The 19,323-nt window shown below is 40.0% G+C and overlaps 1 protein-coding gene across 1 annotated transcript in view; it reads right to left on the bottom strand.

Moving 5' to 3' along the window:
* VPS39 (VPS39 subunit of HOPS complex) overlaps positions 1-19,323 on the bottom strand; it is a 46,441-nt gene that overhangs the window by 14,167 nt on the left and 12,951 nt on the right. Inside the window, exons 3-11 of the mRNA XM_082735466.1 lie at positions 18,271-18,335; positions 17,912-17,954; positions 16,467-16,561; positions 15,416-15,514; positions 14,878-14,970; positions 12,743-12,926; positions 9,064-9,184; positions 8,840-8,960; positions 3,683-3,812 (exon numbers count right to left, since the gene is read on the bottom strand). Coding sequence (XP_082591592.1) covers positions 3,683-3,812; positions 8,840-8,960; positions 9,064-9,184; positions 12,743-12,926; positions 14,878-14,970; positions 15,416-15,514; positions 16,467-16,561; positions 17,912-17,954; positions 18,271-18,335 — 951 coding nt within the window. The remainder of the gene's footprint in view (positions 1-3,682; positions 3,813-8,839; positions 8,961-9,063; positions 9,185-12,742; positions 12,927-14,877; positions 14,971-15,415; positions 15,515-16,466; positions 16,562-17,911; positions 17,955-18,270; positions 18,336-19,323) is intronic.

Here is a 19,323-nt window from a genome sequence, read left to right as displayed (position 1 = left end):
CCCCAGAAAGGAGCACAGCAATTTAAGGATCAAATAAAACAACACCATTATAACAGCAAAGTAAGTTCCATACTAATTTTTTAAAGATCTTTTTTATTTTTTAAGTAATCTCTATACCGAACATGAGGCTTCAACTCACAACTCCGAGATCAAGGGTCACATACTCTATCAACTGAGCCAGCCAGGCACCCTCGGACTCATTCTTTTAATTAAATGACTCCAAGTTCAAAAAGAGTCAATGAGCTCTACATTTCTATAATTTGAGCACTAATAACATGTATATTTCTCTAAACCATTACAAAAATGGTTTGACTCTATATTCCAAGGCATACACACATATGCATATCCAGAATTGGAATGGAAAATTCATGAATTCTCTAAAAGTGGAGAAGAAAAAATTCCCCAAGGAAAAACTGCTAAGACATTAAAGTTGAATAATCAATAGCCTTAAAAATAAAAGAACTATATAAAGAAAAGAGTATTACTAAAACAAATTACTATTACTAAAACAAAGCCAGACAATGGTCTAGGGCATATATATTTGCCGGATACATGGCAAGAAGCTAATAAATTAATTATATAAAATGTAAGTTGGAAAAAAAAAGATTTCATATGATAAAGAGGCAAAAGACATAAACAACTGACAAGAAAATAATATAAGTAAGTGGGAAAACGTTCTGCTACATTAAGAATTAGAGCAGTACATTAAAGAGTAAAGTCTGTAGAAAAATGTTTATATGATACTACCCAGGGCTTGCTATATTATGAAACTGAATCACTCTTACAATGCCAAGGCAAAAAATACTGCTACTTCAATAAGGAGAAAAACACTTGGGTGCACCAATCCCACTTCTCGGAGTTTACCCTAAGGAAACAGTCTAAAAGACGGGAGGGGGAAGACACATCTGAAAGAGAAGGTCACATCAGGAATATTATTTGTAACAATGCAGTTCTGGAAACAATGTGGAATTCCTTCAGCAGCAGAACTATAGTCTATGTCAACTAAGAGACAATAATGCAATCATTACAAATTTCAATTATGAAGGGCACACAGCAACATGGAAAAACACTAACAATTTTAAGTAATAAAAACTATAAAAACGAATACTGTTATAATTACACTGAGATGTACAAAGTAGGAAAAGCTTGGATGAAAAAGACACAAAACTAGAGTCAAGGCTAGATCTAGAGTAAGGTTTTTTTCCTTTAACACTTTAATGTTTCATCCTAACATTACTTTATTTTCATTCAAATTAAAAAAAAAACAAAAGTTGGGGGACCAGGAGAAGGCCATGTCCTTCTAGAAGGAGCTGAGCTCCAGACAAGCAGACCAGAAGAGAAATGCTACCCAGCCTTGCCTTGAAGCCTCCAGAACGCACATCATCCCCAAGAAACTGGTGTCTGACCACAGTATTTCTGCTAAGCCAGGAAGACTGTGTTCCTCAAAACCTGAGACAATGTGAAAGAGACACTCCTAAGAAACGGCAACCGAATGGGGTAGTTGGCAATTCCACGTGGCTCCCACACAGAAGCGCAGTCTGAGGAACACAGATAACCACTGGGGACCTGGAGCGCATCCACTGCCCTTTGGCGGCTTCCCGCACGACGGTGTGTGTCTACAGACAAGGCTCTAATCACATCACTCTACTTAAAACCTTGTGATGTCACCTGAAGCCTACAATACCAAGTCCAAATTCCCTGGCAGCATTCAAGGTCCTCTAGGATGCAGACCCAACATCTCTTTCCCATGCGATCTATCAAGCACCACCATCATCACACTGGGCTGTGGCTTACAGACCCTCAGCCACCACTGGGTGTCTCCTCCCGCCCACCTTCCTTTACACTCTGCTTTTTCTTCTATCTTCCAGAGCCTGGTCACTGCCTCTTGAGACTCCTGACTTAATTCTCCACAATCCTGGAGACATTTATTCCCATGATTCACTGAGTGGTTTTTCATGTAAGCACCTTGTGGACAGACAACATGTCCTATTTATCCTCGAAGCCCAGGATCAAAGATAGAGCTGCCAATGCCATCGCTTATCTGATTTGCCTTTGGGCCTATGTTCACTGAGTCCAGGATTATGCCACACATTGAATTCTCAATCAGAGAGACAGGCAATTCACAAAGGGATTAAATTCTTTATGCAGAACAAAGGAGAAGGATTGACTCTTCTCTAGCCACATGGATCTGGCTGCTCCTGGAACAGACTAGGCAGTATTCCAACCTCACCACCTTGCCACCGGCCATTCCTTCTACCTGCACTGCACCTGCCCAGACAACTGCCCGGTTCATTAAATAGCCTCCTTTAGGCCCTAACTTCTCAGAGATGCCTTCCCTATTTTATCTTAATTATAATCCTAATATCTATCTTCAGTACTCCTTATCCCCATTTCCCTGCTTTATTTTTCTTAGAGCTTTACCACGTCCCAATATATTATAAATTTGCTCATTTATTTGGCTGTCTGCCCCGTCTCCAACAGAATATACACCCCACTACTTGGTACCCAGAATAGTCTCCAATGCATGGTAGAAGCTTGATAAAATTTTTATTGACTAAGTAAATAAGGAATGTAATATCTGAACAAATTCAATAGTCTAAGGCTCAATTTCAAGACCTAAATATGGGTTTCAAGAAATATAAAAACTGAGATGCCTGGGTGGCTCAGTGCGGTAAGCATCTGCCTTGGGCTCAGGTCACTATCCCAGGGTCCTGGGATGTAACCCCTGCATCAGGATCCCTGCTCACCCTCTGTGCTCTCTGTGTGCTCTGTAGTCTCTCCAGTAAATAAAATCTTAAAAAGAAAAAAAAAAAGTGGTGTTGATTTGTATGCAAATTTGCCCAGCTTGTTAATGTTTTAAAGTGACCAGGCAAGGTTCCTCAGTAAATATACAGGGGACCTAAAGAAAAGAACTGAAAAGAGGAGTGGCTGGTTTAGCAGCTTCAAAACCCATTATACTTTCTATTAAGTTAAACCACCTGGAAAAGCTGAGAGTAAAAATAAAGCAAAGATGTTCCCCCATTTTTGGTAGTGGGTCTCATAAAGAAGTCTATACCCAGGATCAGACTTTTTATTTTGATGAAACTGGTTTCTATTGGAAGCAAAAAACTCAAAGATTTGCATCTCAAAGGAGAAAGCATCTCCCCAGGGTTCAGGACTGCAAAGCACAGCTAGTGCTGAGTACCAATAGTAGTGGGAACTGAGTGTTAGTAGGATTGCTATTGTTTTCATTAGTGTTCCACTTACAAAGCTGCCTATGTCTGAAGTGGTCTGCCCCAACCTCACTCTTCCCATAAGCTGTTATTTTCCATGAGTATTAATTATAGAATAGAAGGTTTTTGCAGGACCACCTCATATCTAAAATGCCTGCACCTTGATATATGTACATAAGAGTGCCCTGGGTGCCATGTAATGAATATTCTAACCACTGGAAAGAGATCTGGCCTCTCTACTGTAAATAAAGAAAGGGATACTGGAAGTCTCTTTATGGATGAGACCAGGTGCACAAGATACGGACTGTAAATACATAACACTGTGGCCACCCACAGGATCTTGTGAGGCACGATGATCAAGAGATGAGCAGAAGCTTTCCCCGATCTCAGATGTCTAGTACTATCTCTCCTGCCCTTTCCAGGTTCCCCTCCCTCCACGAATTCCAACCAAGGCCAAACCCATGTGTTACCTGTGCCAAGCTTAGCAAAGACCTGCATGGACTCATCAAAACGCTTCTGGCAGAAGAGGTAGAAGGCATACAAGTTCTTGATGTGATGGATCTGCTGCTGCTTTTCGCTGTCGGAATCATCTTTCATTTCCTAATGAGAGGGCAGAATAGGAAAGAGCTCACTTCCTCAACAAATATTTATTCAGCATATACTATGTATCAGACAACATCTTAGGAGCTCTGCATGCCCAAGTTTACAAGACAAGCCACATGGCACCTGCCCTCATAGACTTGTCCTGACATTCTAACCACAAGATTGAGAAGAAACTGTGCAATTAAAGTGCAACAGGGTTTCTACAAAATACCTCGGCAGTCCTCCTGAAAAAAACTGTCAAGGTCATGAAAAACAACAGAAGAATGAGAAACTGTCACAGATCAGAGGACACTAAGGACACACAACAATTAAACACAATGTAATTTCGGGATTTGAAACCGGAACAGAAAAGGGGCATTAATGGAAAAACCGGTGAAATCTGAATAAAGTCTAGAGTTCACTTTAAAAACATGAAAAAGTCAAAACTAAAATAGGGTGAACAAGGACAGAAGCAATTGGAAGAGGTACCCAATCTAGTCTGAGCGGTGGGTGCAAGAAGGAAGCAAGAGGAATGCAGGCCGAGCTGGAGTTAACCAGGGGAGTCCAGAACAGATGGAAGGGAAAAGGACATCACACGTGCAAGGCGCTAAGGTGACAGAGGGAACATGGTATGCTGAAGGAATGAAGGGGATTTAATGTTGCTGGCACAGCTGGGAAAGGTCCAGTTTATAGTAAGAGCCAAATTAATGCAGCTATTTATTATCTTTGTTTCTTCCTTATAATCTTTATTCCCCTTAAATTATTTTTAATCACTCTTTCCTACATTGAATTTCTTCCTTCAAAATGTCTTTCCAGTTTTCCCCTTCTTTTCCTTTCCTATTCTGTTGCCATCACCCCAGCCTAGACCACTATCAACACATGGTCGCATCTAGTCCAAATCCTCTTGGTGCTTTGCAGGCTTTCAGAATCCAGCACAGCTTCCTTCTCTAGCTTATTCCCAGACACTCAAGCATTACCCTTCACTCCAGTTAGGATGGACTCCATGCCATTTCTACACTTGTTTTCACTTCTTTAGCTTCTTCAGACTCTTAATGCTCCCTATTTCCCCACCTAATCCTGATCTCACCTATTCAGAAAGGGACCAACAGTGGGATGTCTTGTCCAGCCAACAGGGAACTGTCCCCTGGCTAAAATTTGCCTCCACATTTTGTCAATGGCGAAGTTTAATATGTACTTGCCCTCTGAAAATTTCATGTATATTCCCAACTGTTGCATTCCCAACAATAGTTCACAAGGGTTCCTTTTTCTCCACATGCTCACCAACACTTGTTACTCCTTGTGTTTTTGATTTTAGCCATTCTGACAGGTGTGAGGTGATGTCTCACTATGGTTTTTGGTTTGTGATTCCCTGACGATGAGTGATATTGAGCATTTTTTGTCTGTTGGCCATCTGTATGTCTTCTTTGGAGAAATGTCTGTTCATACTTTTTGCCTGTTTTGATTATTTTTTTAGATGCTGAGTTGTGTAAGTTCTTTATGTATTTTGGATACTAAACCTTCACTGAGTATGTCATTTGTAAGTATCTTCTCCCATTCATTCATAGATTGTCTTTTAGTTTTGTTGGTGGTTTCCTTTGCTGTGCAGAAGCTTTTTATTTTGATGTAGTCCCAATACTTTATTTTTGCGTTTGTTTCCCTTGCCTGAGAAAAACGTTATGGCCCGTATCAGAGATTTTACTGCCTGTGTTCTCTTCCATTATTTTTATGGTTTCAAGTCTCATATTTAGGTCTTTAATCTACTTTGAGTTTATTTTTGTGTGGTGTAATAAAGTGATCCAGTTTCATTCTTTTGTTTATTGCTGTCCAGTTTCCCCAATACCATTTGTTGAAGAGACTGTTTTTTACCCATTGCATATTCTTGCCTCCTTTGTCACAGATTAATTGGCCATCTGATCCTGGGTTTATTTCTGGCAGCTCTATTTTGCTTCATTGATCTATGTGTCTATTTTTGTGCTTGTATCATACTTTTTTTTCCCCCCATACTGTTTTATCACAGCTTTCCAGTGTATCTTGAAATCTGGCATTGTGATACCTCCCCTCCAGATTTGTTTTTCTTTCTCAAGATTGTTTTGGCTAGTTAGGGTCTTTTGTGGGTTACACACAAATTTTAGCACTGTTCTAGTTTAATGAAAAATGCCACAGGCATCTTGATAGGGACTGCACTGAATTCATAAATTGTTTTTGGTAGTATGGACATTTTAACAATATTAATTCTTCCATTTGTGAGCATGGAATATCTTTCCATTTGTGTCATCTTCAATTTCTTTCAATGGTGTTTTCAGAATACGGGTCTTTCACCTCCTTGGGTAAGTTTATTCCTGGGATTGTTTTCTTAATTTCTCTTTCCCCTATTTCTTTGTTAGGGTATAGAAATGTCGCAGATTTCTGTATTTTGTATTCTGCAACTTTACTGAATTGGTTTATACTTCTAGTTTTCTAGTGGAGTTTTTCAGGTTTCTCTCTATAGAGTATCATCTCATCTGCAAATAACGAAAGTTTAACTTCTTCCTTGCTGTTCTGGATGTCTTTCTTTTTGTCGTCTTGACTGCTATGGCTAGGACTTCCAGTACTATGCTGAATAAAGTGGTGGAGTGGACATCCTTGTCTTATTCTTGACCTTAGGGGAAAGGTTTTCAGTTTCCCCAGTTAGGATGATATTTGCTATGGGTTTTTCATATACGGCCTTTATTATGTTGAGGTATATTGCCTCTAAACCTACTTTGTTGAGGTTTCTTGTTTTCTGCTTAATCATGAATGGATGTTTTACTTTGTCAAACGCTTTTTTCTGTGTCTACTGAAATGATCATCCTGGTTCTTATCCTTTCTCTTACTGGTGGGATGTATCACCTGATTGATTTGCAAATACTGAACTGCCCTTGCAACCCAGAAAGGAATCCCACCAGATTATGGTTAATGGTTTTTTAAAATGTATTGTTGGATTCAGATAGATAGTATTTTATTGTGGATTTCTGCATCTGTGTTCATCAAGGACACTGACCAAGGGATACTATAGTTCTTTTATTTTTGTATTATCTTTATCTGGTTTTGGTATCAGGGTAATACTGGCCTCATAAAAGGAATTTGGAAGCTTTCCTTCCTCTTCTATTTTCTGGAACAGTTTGAGAAGAATAGGCATTATCTCTTTTTTAAATGTTTGGTAGAATTCACTGTGAAGCTGTTTGGTCCTGGACTTTGATTTTTGCAAGTTTTTTGATTACTTATTCAATTTCATTGTTGGTAATCAGTCTGTTCAAATTTTCAATTTCTTCTTGATTCAGTTTTGGGAGGTTATCTGCTTCTAGGAATTTATTTATATTTCTAGGTTGTCCAATTTGTTGGTATACAATTTTTCAAAATATTCTCTTATAATCCTTTTTAGATTTCTGCACTGTCCATTTCTCCTCTCATTTATAATTTTGTTTGCGTCCTCTCTGATCTTTTCAAAGAACTAGCTCCTGGTTTCATTAATTTGTTCTGCTGTTTTGTTTTGTTTCTATATCACTTATTTCTGCTCTAATCTTTATTACTTCCTTCATTCTGCTGGTTTTGTTTATTCTTCTTCTAGCTCCTTTAGGTATAAGGTTAGGTTGTTAATTTGATTTTTCAACAAGAAATATATTTTTAAAGAGCACAATAAACACAAATTTAGGATAATGGTATGTCTGGAGGGGAGGCAGAAGAATGAGATGGGGAGGTACATATAAGTTATGGAAGCTGTTTTTCTTAGGTAGAATGGTGGGCTCATGGGTATTTAGTATTTTAAAAATGAAAACAAAATAATGGCGGGCAATTTAAGAGAGGCAAAAAAATAGAAATAAAGTAGTCAGATGCTGAAATTAAATACTCCAAGGAAAAAAAATAATCTTTCTGGGATATTAAACATCTCTAACTATTCAGACTGGATTTTTGTTTTAAATCCAAAATGTATACATCCAAGATAAATGTTGCCCTTCAAAAGTATCTATCACATGGGGCACCTGAATGGCTCAGTGGGTTAAAGCCTCTCCCTTCGGCTTGAGTCATGACCCCAAGGTCCTGGGATTGAGGCTCTCCGCTCAGTGGGGAGCCTGCTCTCTCTCTCTTTCTCTCTCTCTCTCTGCCTGCCTCTCTGCCTCCTTGTGATCTCTGTCAAATAAACAAATAAAATATATATTTTTTAAAAGTATCTATCACATGTGACTATAAATTCCAAAACTTGTGACCACAGCTTTCCCTTCAGAAATAATTTACAAGATACTCTCAAAACTAAGTTTCTTAAATCATAAAAATCTCTTCTCTTTCACTAAACTAGCACTGTCCAGTTTAAAGGTCTAGGATCAGAATGACCTTGGTTGTTTCCTAAAATCAAATCTACTCTCTACAGACAATAATCACCACTGGGAATATTTAAGAGAATAAGACAAGTCTCAGAAGTCAGTCTCCACAGAGTGTGTTGGCAATGAGAGAACCGCCAAAGCAAAAGCATGGGCACTATGGCTGTGAACAATACCTGGTGCTAATATTCAAGGAAGAGAGGCAGCCATAAATATAAGAGTGCAGCCCTACTGAATGCAGCAACTCAAGCTGGTTTCAGAAACGGTTTCAGAAACCTGAAGGAGGCCTGCTTATCCAAAGACAGGGATCTACTGCTGAAAGGAATTGTGAAAAGCCCTCTAGTTGTTGCATTCAATCAGACTATAATCTTACGTTATGACTGTTACTTTAATACTTGCATGGTCTAATTTTTCAAGGCTATACCATATCTATTAAATTACTTGATTGTCTTCTAAATTCTAGGAGTTACTATTATTGTAACTGGCATTCATTCTACATCTGACCGATAAGCCATCTGAAAAAGTGAAATTATTTAGAGTTACATAGATATTCTATGGCCAAGTCAGACCCTGAATCCAAGTCCCTTAACTTGCAGCTCTGTGCTTATTCTACCAGTCCAAACTAAATATAACCATCTAAACCCAAAGCACTTGCTTTGGAGAACAAAGAGGAAGGCAGACTTGCATCCAAATCTCAGGAATAATACTTACCGCGAGCTGGAGAGCCAATTCAAACTGCTTGTCCTGCAGAAGTTGTTGGATTTGGGTTGCCATGGGGACAGGAATGAGTCTCCAAACAAAATGATTGCTGGCCACGTAGATAATGTTTGATCTAGAGGAAGGAATAAGGATATTAGCAAAGCTTTAGCACAGGCTTTATGATTTTAAAGCTTTGCAATAATATGGCAGCTACAGTAAAAAAGGAAATTCCTTACCCTCCCGAGGTAATGAAGCGGGGCCTTTGAAGTTCAATGCTCTGGACCAGAAGCCTTGGCTCAAATGTTCGGATCTCCACATATCGAGGCAAAACGGCAATGATGTAGGGAGGCTGGTGCTCTGCACAAGAAAAGAACACTTCCAGTTGTGGATCTGGTCTCAGGCTTTAGGTTTATGGGCTGCTTCAGTTTCTCATTTCTATGCTGCATGCAGATGAGATCTCTAAATAGTCCACTACTCAAATACCAAGCCAGGATCCCACGTTGTGATATCCAAAGGGAAAAAAAATTTGTTTTGTCCAAGTGACCCTAAGAGGAATCTTGTGCACAAGAAGGACGCATTCAGCTTTGCTGAGAGTGACCTGATCCCACTCCGACCATCTCCTCCAAAGGAGTGGGTGAAACCTTCAGCTGCTCCCTTTCTCATCAGTCACAAAACCAAGCCAACCAAGTCCAGCTGCCCCTAACAATGCATCAGTGGGAGAAGGTTACATGAGAAGGACAAGATGAAGGCAACTTCTTTCTTCCCTAAAATGAGGCTAAAGAGAGTTCCACATTTCTGGCCAAGGTTATTTCAGCTTCAGATTTTCAGAGGGAAAAGATGCAAAACTCCACCTGATGCTCAGTGATTCCCAGAGAAAGCAACTGGCTGGTCTTCTTAGTGTGCCAGTTTTCTACCACTTACACGAGGTCTCTGGAGTGTGAATCACGGAAATAGAAAGTAGAATGGTTGGCACCAAGGGCTAGGGGAGGGAGAAAAGGGTTGTTAATAGATATAGACTTTTACTGTTGCAAGATGAGAAAGTTCTGAAACTTAGAGCAGAAAGTTGGGAGCTGAAGGAGGGAGAAAAGGGTCAACAGATATGGACTTCTACTGTTGCAAGATGAGAAAGTTCTGAAATCTGTTGCATGAAAATGTGAATATATGTAACTACTGGACTGTACACTTAAAAAATACTGTACACTTAAGATGACAGATTTTATGGGTTTCTTTTTACAATTAAAATAGAAAATTTTTAAAAGGAAAGAAAAAAAGTAAAAAATCAACCACTAGATGGCATAATAATCATATAGAAATTTAACCTCAAACACTCAAGAGTTTCTTATTGTGGCTAATGTGCTACGGATTTATTTCTGTCATGTATTTTCTGACAAAAAAAGTTTTCCACATTAATACAGTTTATACTCTAAATACCATAAAAATTCTAAACTTTTTTTTTTCTTTTAAAGATTTTATTTATTTATTTATTTATTTTGACAGGCAGAGATCACAAGGAGGCAGAGAGGCAGGCAGAGAGAGACAGAGGGAAGCAGGCTCCCTGCTGAGCAGAGAACCTGATGCGGGACTCAATCCCAGGACCCCGAGATCATGACCTGAGCCGAAGGCAACGGTTTAACCCACTGAGCCACCCAGGTGCCCCAATACCATAAAAATTTTAAAGCCAGGAGGGAACTGGCCTAATATTTTCACCACTTTGAATGCTATTGAAGTTATTGTGCTTATATTTTTTACCTTATCAAAAAATTTAAAAACTTGCTTTGCATTGGATTTTTTTACTTCTCTTTTAATGCTGGCCTCATTTTTAAAAACTAGTATAATCCCCCACAGTGTTAAGTTGTATAAATATGTAAAATTTCTCTCTCCTTTAATCTGGCTAACTTTTCTAAGGTAAAAAAGGTATCTATAATAGGAAGGCTTTTGGTTGTCATATCATATCATGATCCAGTCTCCCTAAGAGATGGTCTGGATCTTTCTGTATATTCAAAACTCGGCAGAGTGGCTGGTATACAGCAGATATCTAATAACTGGCCAATGATGACAGTGATTCATCCATTAAAGCACTTCCTAAAAGGCTATGTTTTGGTCCTACTCCAAGTGGATCAAAACATGAGTCCAGAGCTCACAGAGCTCCTATACGAGCAGAGGAAACAGAGGAAACAGACGACTCACTGCATCCAGTGGGACAGTGTGGGGGCCATGACAGAGAAACCCGAAAGGGCTTTGGAAGCACCAAGGGGGAAGTGATTCATTCTGCCTGCACATCAGAAGACTTCAGAGAGGAAGTGCCACTGAACAAGGCCTTGTCATGTGAGCAGGACATTGTGGGCAAGAGAAGAGAGGAAGAGGCAAGAAGAGCCCAGGGGATCATGGCTGGATGAGGGGGAGTCCAAGGTGACTGGAGTCCAGGTGAAGTGGTAAAATTGAGAGAAGTATAAATGAAGTTTAACATGTACACCACTGAAGTTCAGTCTTCGTCCTGTCAGTTGGTGGTTCTCCCACCCTACCTAGAAAGAATGCCCAGCTATTCCCTTCCTCAGTATGTTAAGGCACAGAAATATTTTTAAGAAACACTGCCAAAGGCACTGGACACTAACAAAGGTTTTAAAACAGAAACTCTCACACTAGGGAATGAGAAGCATACTCTTCGCACGTATTACACATAGCTTCATCAATTCTACCATAGCCCCTCTTCTGAAGGGAACACAAGCACCCCCCAGAACACCACAAAGTTTCTCATGAAATTTTTAGCCCCTCAACCTTGTTCATATACATTCTTGGGCCTTAAAAATACTGTCCTTTTGATTATCTTCCTTCTGATCTGTTCATTAATGAACACAACCAGAATAATTACTCTAGAACATGATGCTTTTACCAAAACATTCTACCAGTTAGGAATCTACTGGCCTCTCTGACCTTCGCATGGGCCTCTAAAAACCAGCCCTACCCTTATTCCTCTGTAATTCAGACCACCTGTTTCAACCAGGTCAGTCTCTCTAATGCTCTGTCAACAAGGAACATTTCCGATCATTTTTAACTATTTTAAACTATTTTTTTCTGCCTAGAATGAAAGGAATTTTTCTTCAAGCCAAGTCATAAACTCCCTGCCTGGTCTAGTCCAACCTTAATTATGCAATGAAACTTCTTACTGACAAGTTGAACTTTCTAAATGAATGAATCTCAACTCATCCAACTGAACACCTTGGGCAATGCCTTGTTTTCTCTTTTTATCCAAGATGTTATCCTTACCTTCCCAGCTAGAGTCCTTAAAGATGGCATGTTTCTATGCCCCACTCTACAGCAGTAGCTCTTTTTAAAATGCTCACTCTTCTGACTGAAAATAAATTGCTGTGAGGGTGGTTATACACTTCCAGGCAATACCACTGATGAGAGCCTGGGTCAGAGTGAGAGCAGAAATACCTAATGTGCAGGCCAGATCCTAACATCTAAACACAATCTGCACTTCCAAGCTATAAAAGAGAGGCCATACGCACCAAGTCAAAAGCACATCAATACTGAGTTACATGTACTACAGGGATAAATAAAGAATTGTCACTAATTTCCAAATGTAGTTGATCTGGCAGAGGACACATTAAAACCATACACAGAAAGTAAAACAAGGACTAAGAAATAAAAATATATGGCCACAGACAATCACTTCCTAAAACACATAACTCAGTTTTAAATTTCTCCCCCTCTGGGACAAAACCCGGCTTCCTACAAAGACCAGAATATCCCATTTTCAATGACCTTAAACACTTGTCTACTTCTAAGAAGCGGAACTGAAAGTAAATGACACTGTAAACCACAGTTTGTGAAAGCCATGAATGGGATTCCCTTCTGCAAGGATGGCACACAACCCCAGCCCAGAGTGGGAAGCAGCTGCTATGGTGGTCTCACCCATGGCCACTGGTATGTCTGTCCAGTTCAAGGCACATTTCTGTGTGCAGATCCCCTCCTCATTGAGCACCACGGTGAGATCATCCTGGCCCACGGCCACTTTTCCATCTGCCAGAGGTGCAACTAATGGCTCCAGCTGTTTTCCTGTTGGAAAGAGCTCTTTGATGGACCCTTTTCCATCCACCTATAGGAAGACACAAAGTGAGTCAACCAGCATTCTCTCACCAGAGGAGTGAACATGGCCTAAAAAATCCAAATAAAACCCTGAGCCTAGAGAAGCCAATAATATTCCTTGTTTGGCATAAGGAAATATTATAGAGTTTGTTATGACAAATTTTGTCATCACAACATAGAACCAGTTCTCTTTTTCTCTAACACAGAGACAAGCATCTAGGCCGGCAACTAACAATGTCAAGTGCTGGTGAGGATGCAGAGCAACTGTAATTCTCATTTGCTGCTGGTGAGAATGCAAAATGGTACGATCACTTTGTTTGCTGGCTTCTTCTAAGGTGAAATATATACTTACCATCCAACCCAATAATCCCATTCCTTGGGCACTTGCTCAAGAGAAATGAAAACTTATGTTTACACCGAGACCTGTATGCAAGTGTTTATCACAGCTTTATTCATAATGGCTAAAAACTGGGAACAACTTTGTCCTTCAACTGATGAATGGATAAATGACCATAGTACATCCATACTATGGACCACTCACTACCCAGCCATAAAGAATATGATGACACACACAATACAGATGGATGTCAAATGCATTATGCTAAGTGGAAGAAGCCATATTCAAAAGGCTACATACTGTAGGATTCCATTTATATGACATTCTGGAAAAGGCAAAACTATAAGAGATGAAGAACAGATCAGTGATTACTAGAAGTTGGGGCATAGGAAGAGGGGTTGACTTCAAGGGGGCAGAATGAAGGCATTTTTTGGGTGATGGAACTGCTCTCAATCTTGATGATGGTGGTGGTTACGTGACTCTAACCATGTTAGAACCATATATCCAAAAGAATGAATTTTACTGTCTGATCTAAATGAGTAATTTTTGAATAGCTTGGGCCTAACCCAAGATTTCCCACCCTCAAAAGACTGTACCCTCAAGAAGAGCAAAGGTAGTCAGAGTAAGGAGAGCCTACCCTCCAGCTTCTGGCTCTGTATCCCCAGCCCTCGGACTTCTTTCAGCACCCACAGGCCTAGCTGTTACTCTGTGCATCCATCAGCTGGATAGGGGTGACTCCTCTACCAGTTTGCAACTCTGAGGCTGATCAAATCAGGACATTCCAACAATGTAAATATGGAACAAATATATTAACTAGATAAATAATGAAGAGCTAACACAGTGGGTGGTAGGGAAGTGGGGAGAAATAGAGATGGGGGAGAAAGGCTTCTAGAACTGCCAAGTCTGGAATATGAGAGGGGTAAGAAATTTGGATTATGCTATGAAATGCATGGTACATCAACCTATTCTACATACAGTACGCATAAGGGAGGGAAAAAAAACCAATGTCATGGATATTTACCACTTAGGTTCAGAAAAAGAGATTACAAAACAATGTATATAACATGCTATTTTTGTAAAAAGGTGGAAGCTCATCTAACCAAAAGGTTAACAGTGTCATTTCTGAGTGAAGGATTTATGGGTGATTTGTACATCCTTTATCTGGCTTACCTATATTTCCTTATTTTTTATATTAACATATGTGGCTTTTGAAATAAAAATAAATAAATTTTTAAAATAACTATACTAAAAGGCTTGAAAGCGCAGAAATCTCAAAGTCTTAAAAATACATAAGTTAATACTAAAATTAGTTTATAAGGTGCACTAAAGCCTTAAGATGACAGTCCTTGGTAATGCTATTGAATGGAGGCAAGGAGCCCTAATTTTCTGTTCCAATAATTAGATACACGATGTGGATAATTCATTATGTAGAAAGTTGAGAGTTGATGCTGCCTGGCATCAGACATCTATTTGTAGAGATGCTGAGAAGCATAAAAAAATAGCCAAACATACAAACACAAACCCTGTTATGCCAAAACACTACTTAAGGCAGTCTCTTGACCTGTAGTTCAAAAACACATGATCCTCTCCCCCAGGTAAATATATGCAAAAGAATAAGTTTTACCCTTATTAGGTAGTAGTCTCTCTTGAAACCCACACAGATAGAATTTTCACACCAGGCCATGGACTTGGGCACATCTGGTACGCTAAAGTCCCCCTGAAGAAAGAGACCAAGAGTTCAAATGGAAAGACATTAAAAGAAAAAACAAAACAAAACAAAAAACCGTGACTTTCCTGTTATTCTACCCCACCTCTTCAAAATCGCCATCACCCTCATCTAAGCACAAGTCTGTAAGCTCAAGGCTGGGAAACCACTTGTGACAAAAATTTAATTCACCCATGAACTGGATGACTAGACGCCTTTAGAAAAGGTGAAACCCACTTTGAAATAAACCAATCCATATAAGCGCTGCAGAACTGGATGGCCACTGCCTCTGAAGACTAGGAGACTCTGATGAGCGGCCGTGGATAGGTTCCCGCATACTCACGGTAGAGCCTTCATGCGGAGAGAACTCCAAGACCAGAGCCCTGACCTTCAGTTTTACTGAACAGGAAGCCTTTCAAGCTGTAAGTCAACACAGACCAGGGAACGGGGACTTCACCTGCAATTCATGGAATTCCCTGTCCTTCCAGAAGTAGAGCTGGAGCTTCTTTTTCACAGCGACACACATCCGCAGCACCTCCTCACCGGTCTCTGTGTGCTGGGAAGAGACACCCAGGACAAATGAGGTGGTGTATGTGATGCCTCTGTAACTGGGTGACAGCTAAATTTGAGATTTTCTGCCTTGAAATGGCTACTAATCTGAAAATCCCCTGTAATATAAAGTCCCCCTGCCAGACAAACTGAGTGGAAGAACACCATTTTTTTTCTAAGATGTTCTTAGAAACAATAGGCTGAGGAGCACTTCCCCTCCAAGGGCTGCCAGCCAAAGACCCCAACCCTGGCAAATCTCTTGGACATTCATAATTCACACAGGAAGAGCCCAGGGAAGGCCTTCACCTATGTATCTGCTTACTCCTTTTTTTCTTAAATGTTTGTCCACTCATGGCTGTCAGTACATGCTGGTCAGGGATCAGCATGTGTCAGCAACCACTTTCAACCCTTTAAGGAGGGAGAAGAAAAGAAATGTCTAAGCATAAAACAATGCAGGGTCAATGTAGACCACAAAGACTAAAAAGTGATCAAAGCTGAGTAGAAGGGTAAGGCAGATTCTTAATAATGTAAGGATGATGAATTGGCATAAGTAAGGAGAAATGTCTTTCCCAAAAGACCAAAAAACCCCTAAGACAAAGAATATAATCACCTGTTCAGAACAAGATCAATTTAATGTCCCATGTTCATGATACCAGTAAGTCTGGATTTTCCCACTAATGATTTATCCATGGGCAAAGGCTTTTATCATGGGTTAGTTGCCTCCTGCCAAGACAGACGTCTGGTGCTCTAATTAGCACACACAGGGAACTCAAATGTTTCCCCTTCTGACCACATACAAAGGGGGAAATTTCTCTAACACAATCCAAAATCAAACACTTTCTCTGGAGTCTCTGCTGGGTTGGTATATCAATGTTATTCTTCCCACCTAATGGTAGGAATATTAAGAAAGACCGTATTTATTAAAACACGAAGTCAATTTTCATCTTGCCTACACTTACCTGGAGGTCACATGTGAACAGTGAGGCTCCCTTTGCCTTTGAAACGGTAGTGATTTGTTGAAATGTCAATAGGTCATGGACATAAATGTTATTTTCTGTTTGGAAGGAGGTATAACAGCAGTATAAATTATCACAATTCTCTACACACAAAAGTAACTAACAATGAGAAGAACCAATTGTCAAGTGTTGGTTGAAGATGTATCTTTGGTTTCACTAACAATGATTTATTCCAGTCTGTTATCAGAATTACATGACAAAATGAGAGGTCACTTTTGTGCCTTTAAATTTGGGCTGCTTATGCAGAAGAGCTCTTTTGCTACCAAAGCATTCTCACACTCTGTCTTTCTCAAGTCTGGAAATTTGTGATGCAATATTTGTGCAAGAGCAGGCTTTCAAAACTACTTCCATTGGAAGCCTCAGTAAAGAAAAGAAATCCTCTGTGGATTTGGTACAATCCCATGGCAAGGATTTCTTTACTAGCAAAGCAAGCAAAATAATTTCACTTGGGCCTCCTATCTAATTTTACTCATGAAGGTTTAGTTACTTTATTTCTCCCTCCACCTACAAACTAAGTTTAAAATGATTCCACCATTTGGGCCCTGGGCTGAACAGTACAAAGCATGAGGCAAGTTTCTAGTCCTCGGTTTGTTAAGAAAAGGCCTCGCTGGCCGCCTTCACTTGAGTCTATGGCTTTTCTTTTCTTTTTTTTTTAAGATTTTATTTATTTATTTGACAGACAGAGATCACAAGTAGGCAGAGAGGCAGAACTCTCTGCTGAGCAGAGAGCCCGATGTGGGGCTCAATCCCAGGGCCCTGGGATCATGACCTGAGCTGAAGGCAGAGGCTTTAATCCACTGAGCCACCCAGGCTCCCCGAGTCTATGGCTTTTCTATCAAGGCCTGAATAGTCTGGTCTTGATCTGTTTCTCCCTATCTCTTGCCACTGTGCCACTCTCTACCATACATCCTAAATTGGCCAGACCGCAAGGCCACTGCTTAAAATGCTCTCCCTTCCCCTCTCTTCCTGCCAAAATCCTAATCATCCACTAGAAGATGTTGTCCTTCCCTTACTAAGATCCACCACATTTTTAATAAATTTCTATTGTTAACTTACCACACTGTATCAAGATTACTTTCTGTCATTTCAGTCTTCACAATCAGAACATAAATCTCAAAGATAGAAACCATGTCTAATTCAATTTGGTATCTCCAATGCCTAGAACAGGGCTCAATGAGTATCTGCCCAATGAATGAATGACATTTCTTGGAGAGCAGAGCTCAAGTTTATGAGGGATACTCTTGCCTTTAATACCCATGTACCCTGCCATGTCTGGTTTGGAACAGGTCAGTTTCAATGTCTGTCAAATTAAGCATGAAAGAGTGGTTAATCAAGTCATAGCTTTTGGTTTTTGACACAGGCAATACAACTGCAACTCCTTTTCTTACCTAACAAGCTGACCAGAATCTTAAACTGGGAAACCACATGGATCTGAAAAAGAACAAATCATTAGACTCAATTAAACATTTCCAACAAGGCTTAACAAATGTTCACTTAAGAACAGTACTAAAGAGGGAATAAAAGAGTCTAGGCCAATAACAGGGATCTGATGGATATTTATGTGTAATTGCAATTTCTGCTCATTATTGAGGATCTCAGACACATGACAGATGAACTCAGATCCCTAATAAGTGGGAGAACAGACAGCACAGAATTCAGAGTTCGTAAGTAATGTTATCAAAGTTCTAGCTTTGACAGGGTCTCACAGAAGTCAAACATTCTTGAAATGACCATCATCACTGCCTACCTGCTGAATCTTTTTGGAGAAGTTTTTATTGGATTTCTCTAGTGTCACTTCAAACCTGTTGCAACCTATGGAAGAAACAAACATTCACAGTTCCAAACATGTAAAAACAACCACAACAAAAAATGCTGCTCCCATGGCTCTTCTATAGGAATCTAAAAATTCCTAAAAGACTGGAAGCTGGAGATCTACACTAGATAGCTGTCTTCACTAAGTACTGGAAGCTGCCTTCAACTCCCATTTTAGAACAGAGGGTTTCATGTACCTTGACTTGGCATTAGCGGAAAGAATCATACCACAGAAGCTCACTGAAGCTGCCAAGGTACTTGTGGGTCTGAAGGTCTTATCCTACAAAAGAGCACCTTGGCTAAGTGCTTGTAAAAGTAACAGTCAAATGTAAGAGCCCAAACAATGAAACCCAGCCCGAAACATCCTTAGATCTAGACCAACAAAAGCCCAGCAGCTACCCTACATCCTGCTTCACGGGACAGAGCAAACACTCAACACCATCCCCCTCAGCTAAAGTAACTGAGTGCGTCTACCCTTACTGCTGCTCTCAGGAGATGTCATATCGGTTGGCACATTACAAAAAGGGAAGAAAGTTACAGACCATAAAAACATGATGCCAGCCTCGTGGGGATGACAAAAACAGTCAGCCTCAAAAGTCACCAAAAGGTCAAAAAGAGAATAATTATCACAATAATTATAGCAGCTATCGCAAACTGAGCATATATAAGTTTAAATATATATATATATATATAAATATAATTATATATATGCACACATATATATAAATATCCTCACAACTACCCCCAAGGAGTAGATATTATTCCAATTTCATATGTGAGGGACCTGACAGGTCATGCACTTAGGTAGCAGTGGGTGAAAGACGGCCCAGAAGCAAACTCAGGGCTGACTGTAAAGCCCAGGTTCTGAGCCAATCCCCTGCCACCTGCCTCCCAACTGTTCACACAGCTGACCCCAAGCTGCTCTCCACAGCTAGTGGGGTCCATGGCCCCAAAATCGGTGGAGCATCTACAAGGCAGCCACAAGTGC

The sequence above is a fragment of the Mustela nivalis genome (genome assembly GCF_964662115.1).
Source record: "Mustela nivalis genome assembly, chromosome: 6".
Lineage (NCBI taxonomy): Eukaryota > Metazoa > Chordata > Mammalia > Carnivora > Mustelidae > Mustela > Mustela nivalis.
This window is presented reverse-complemented; position numbering and strand designations above follow the sequence as displayed.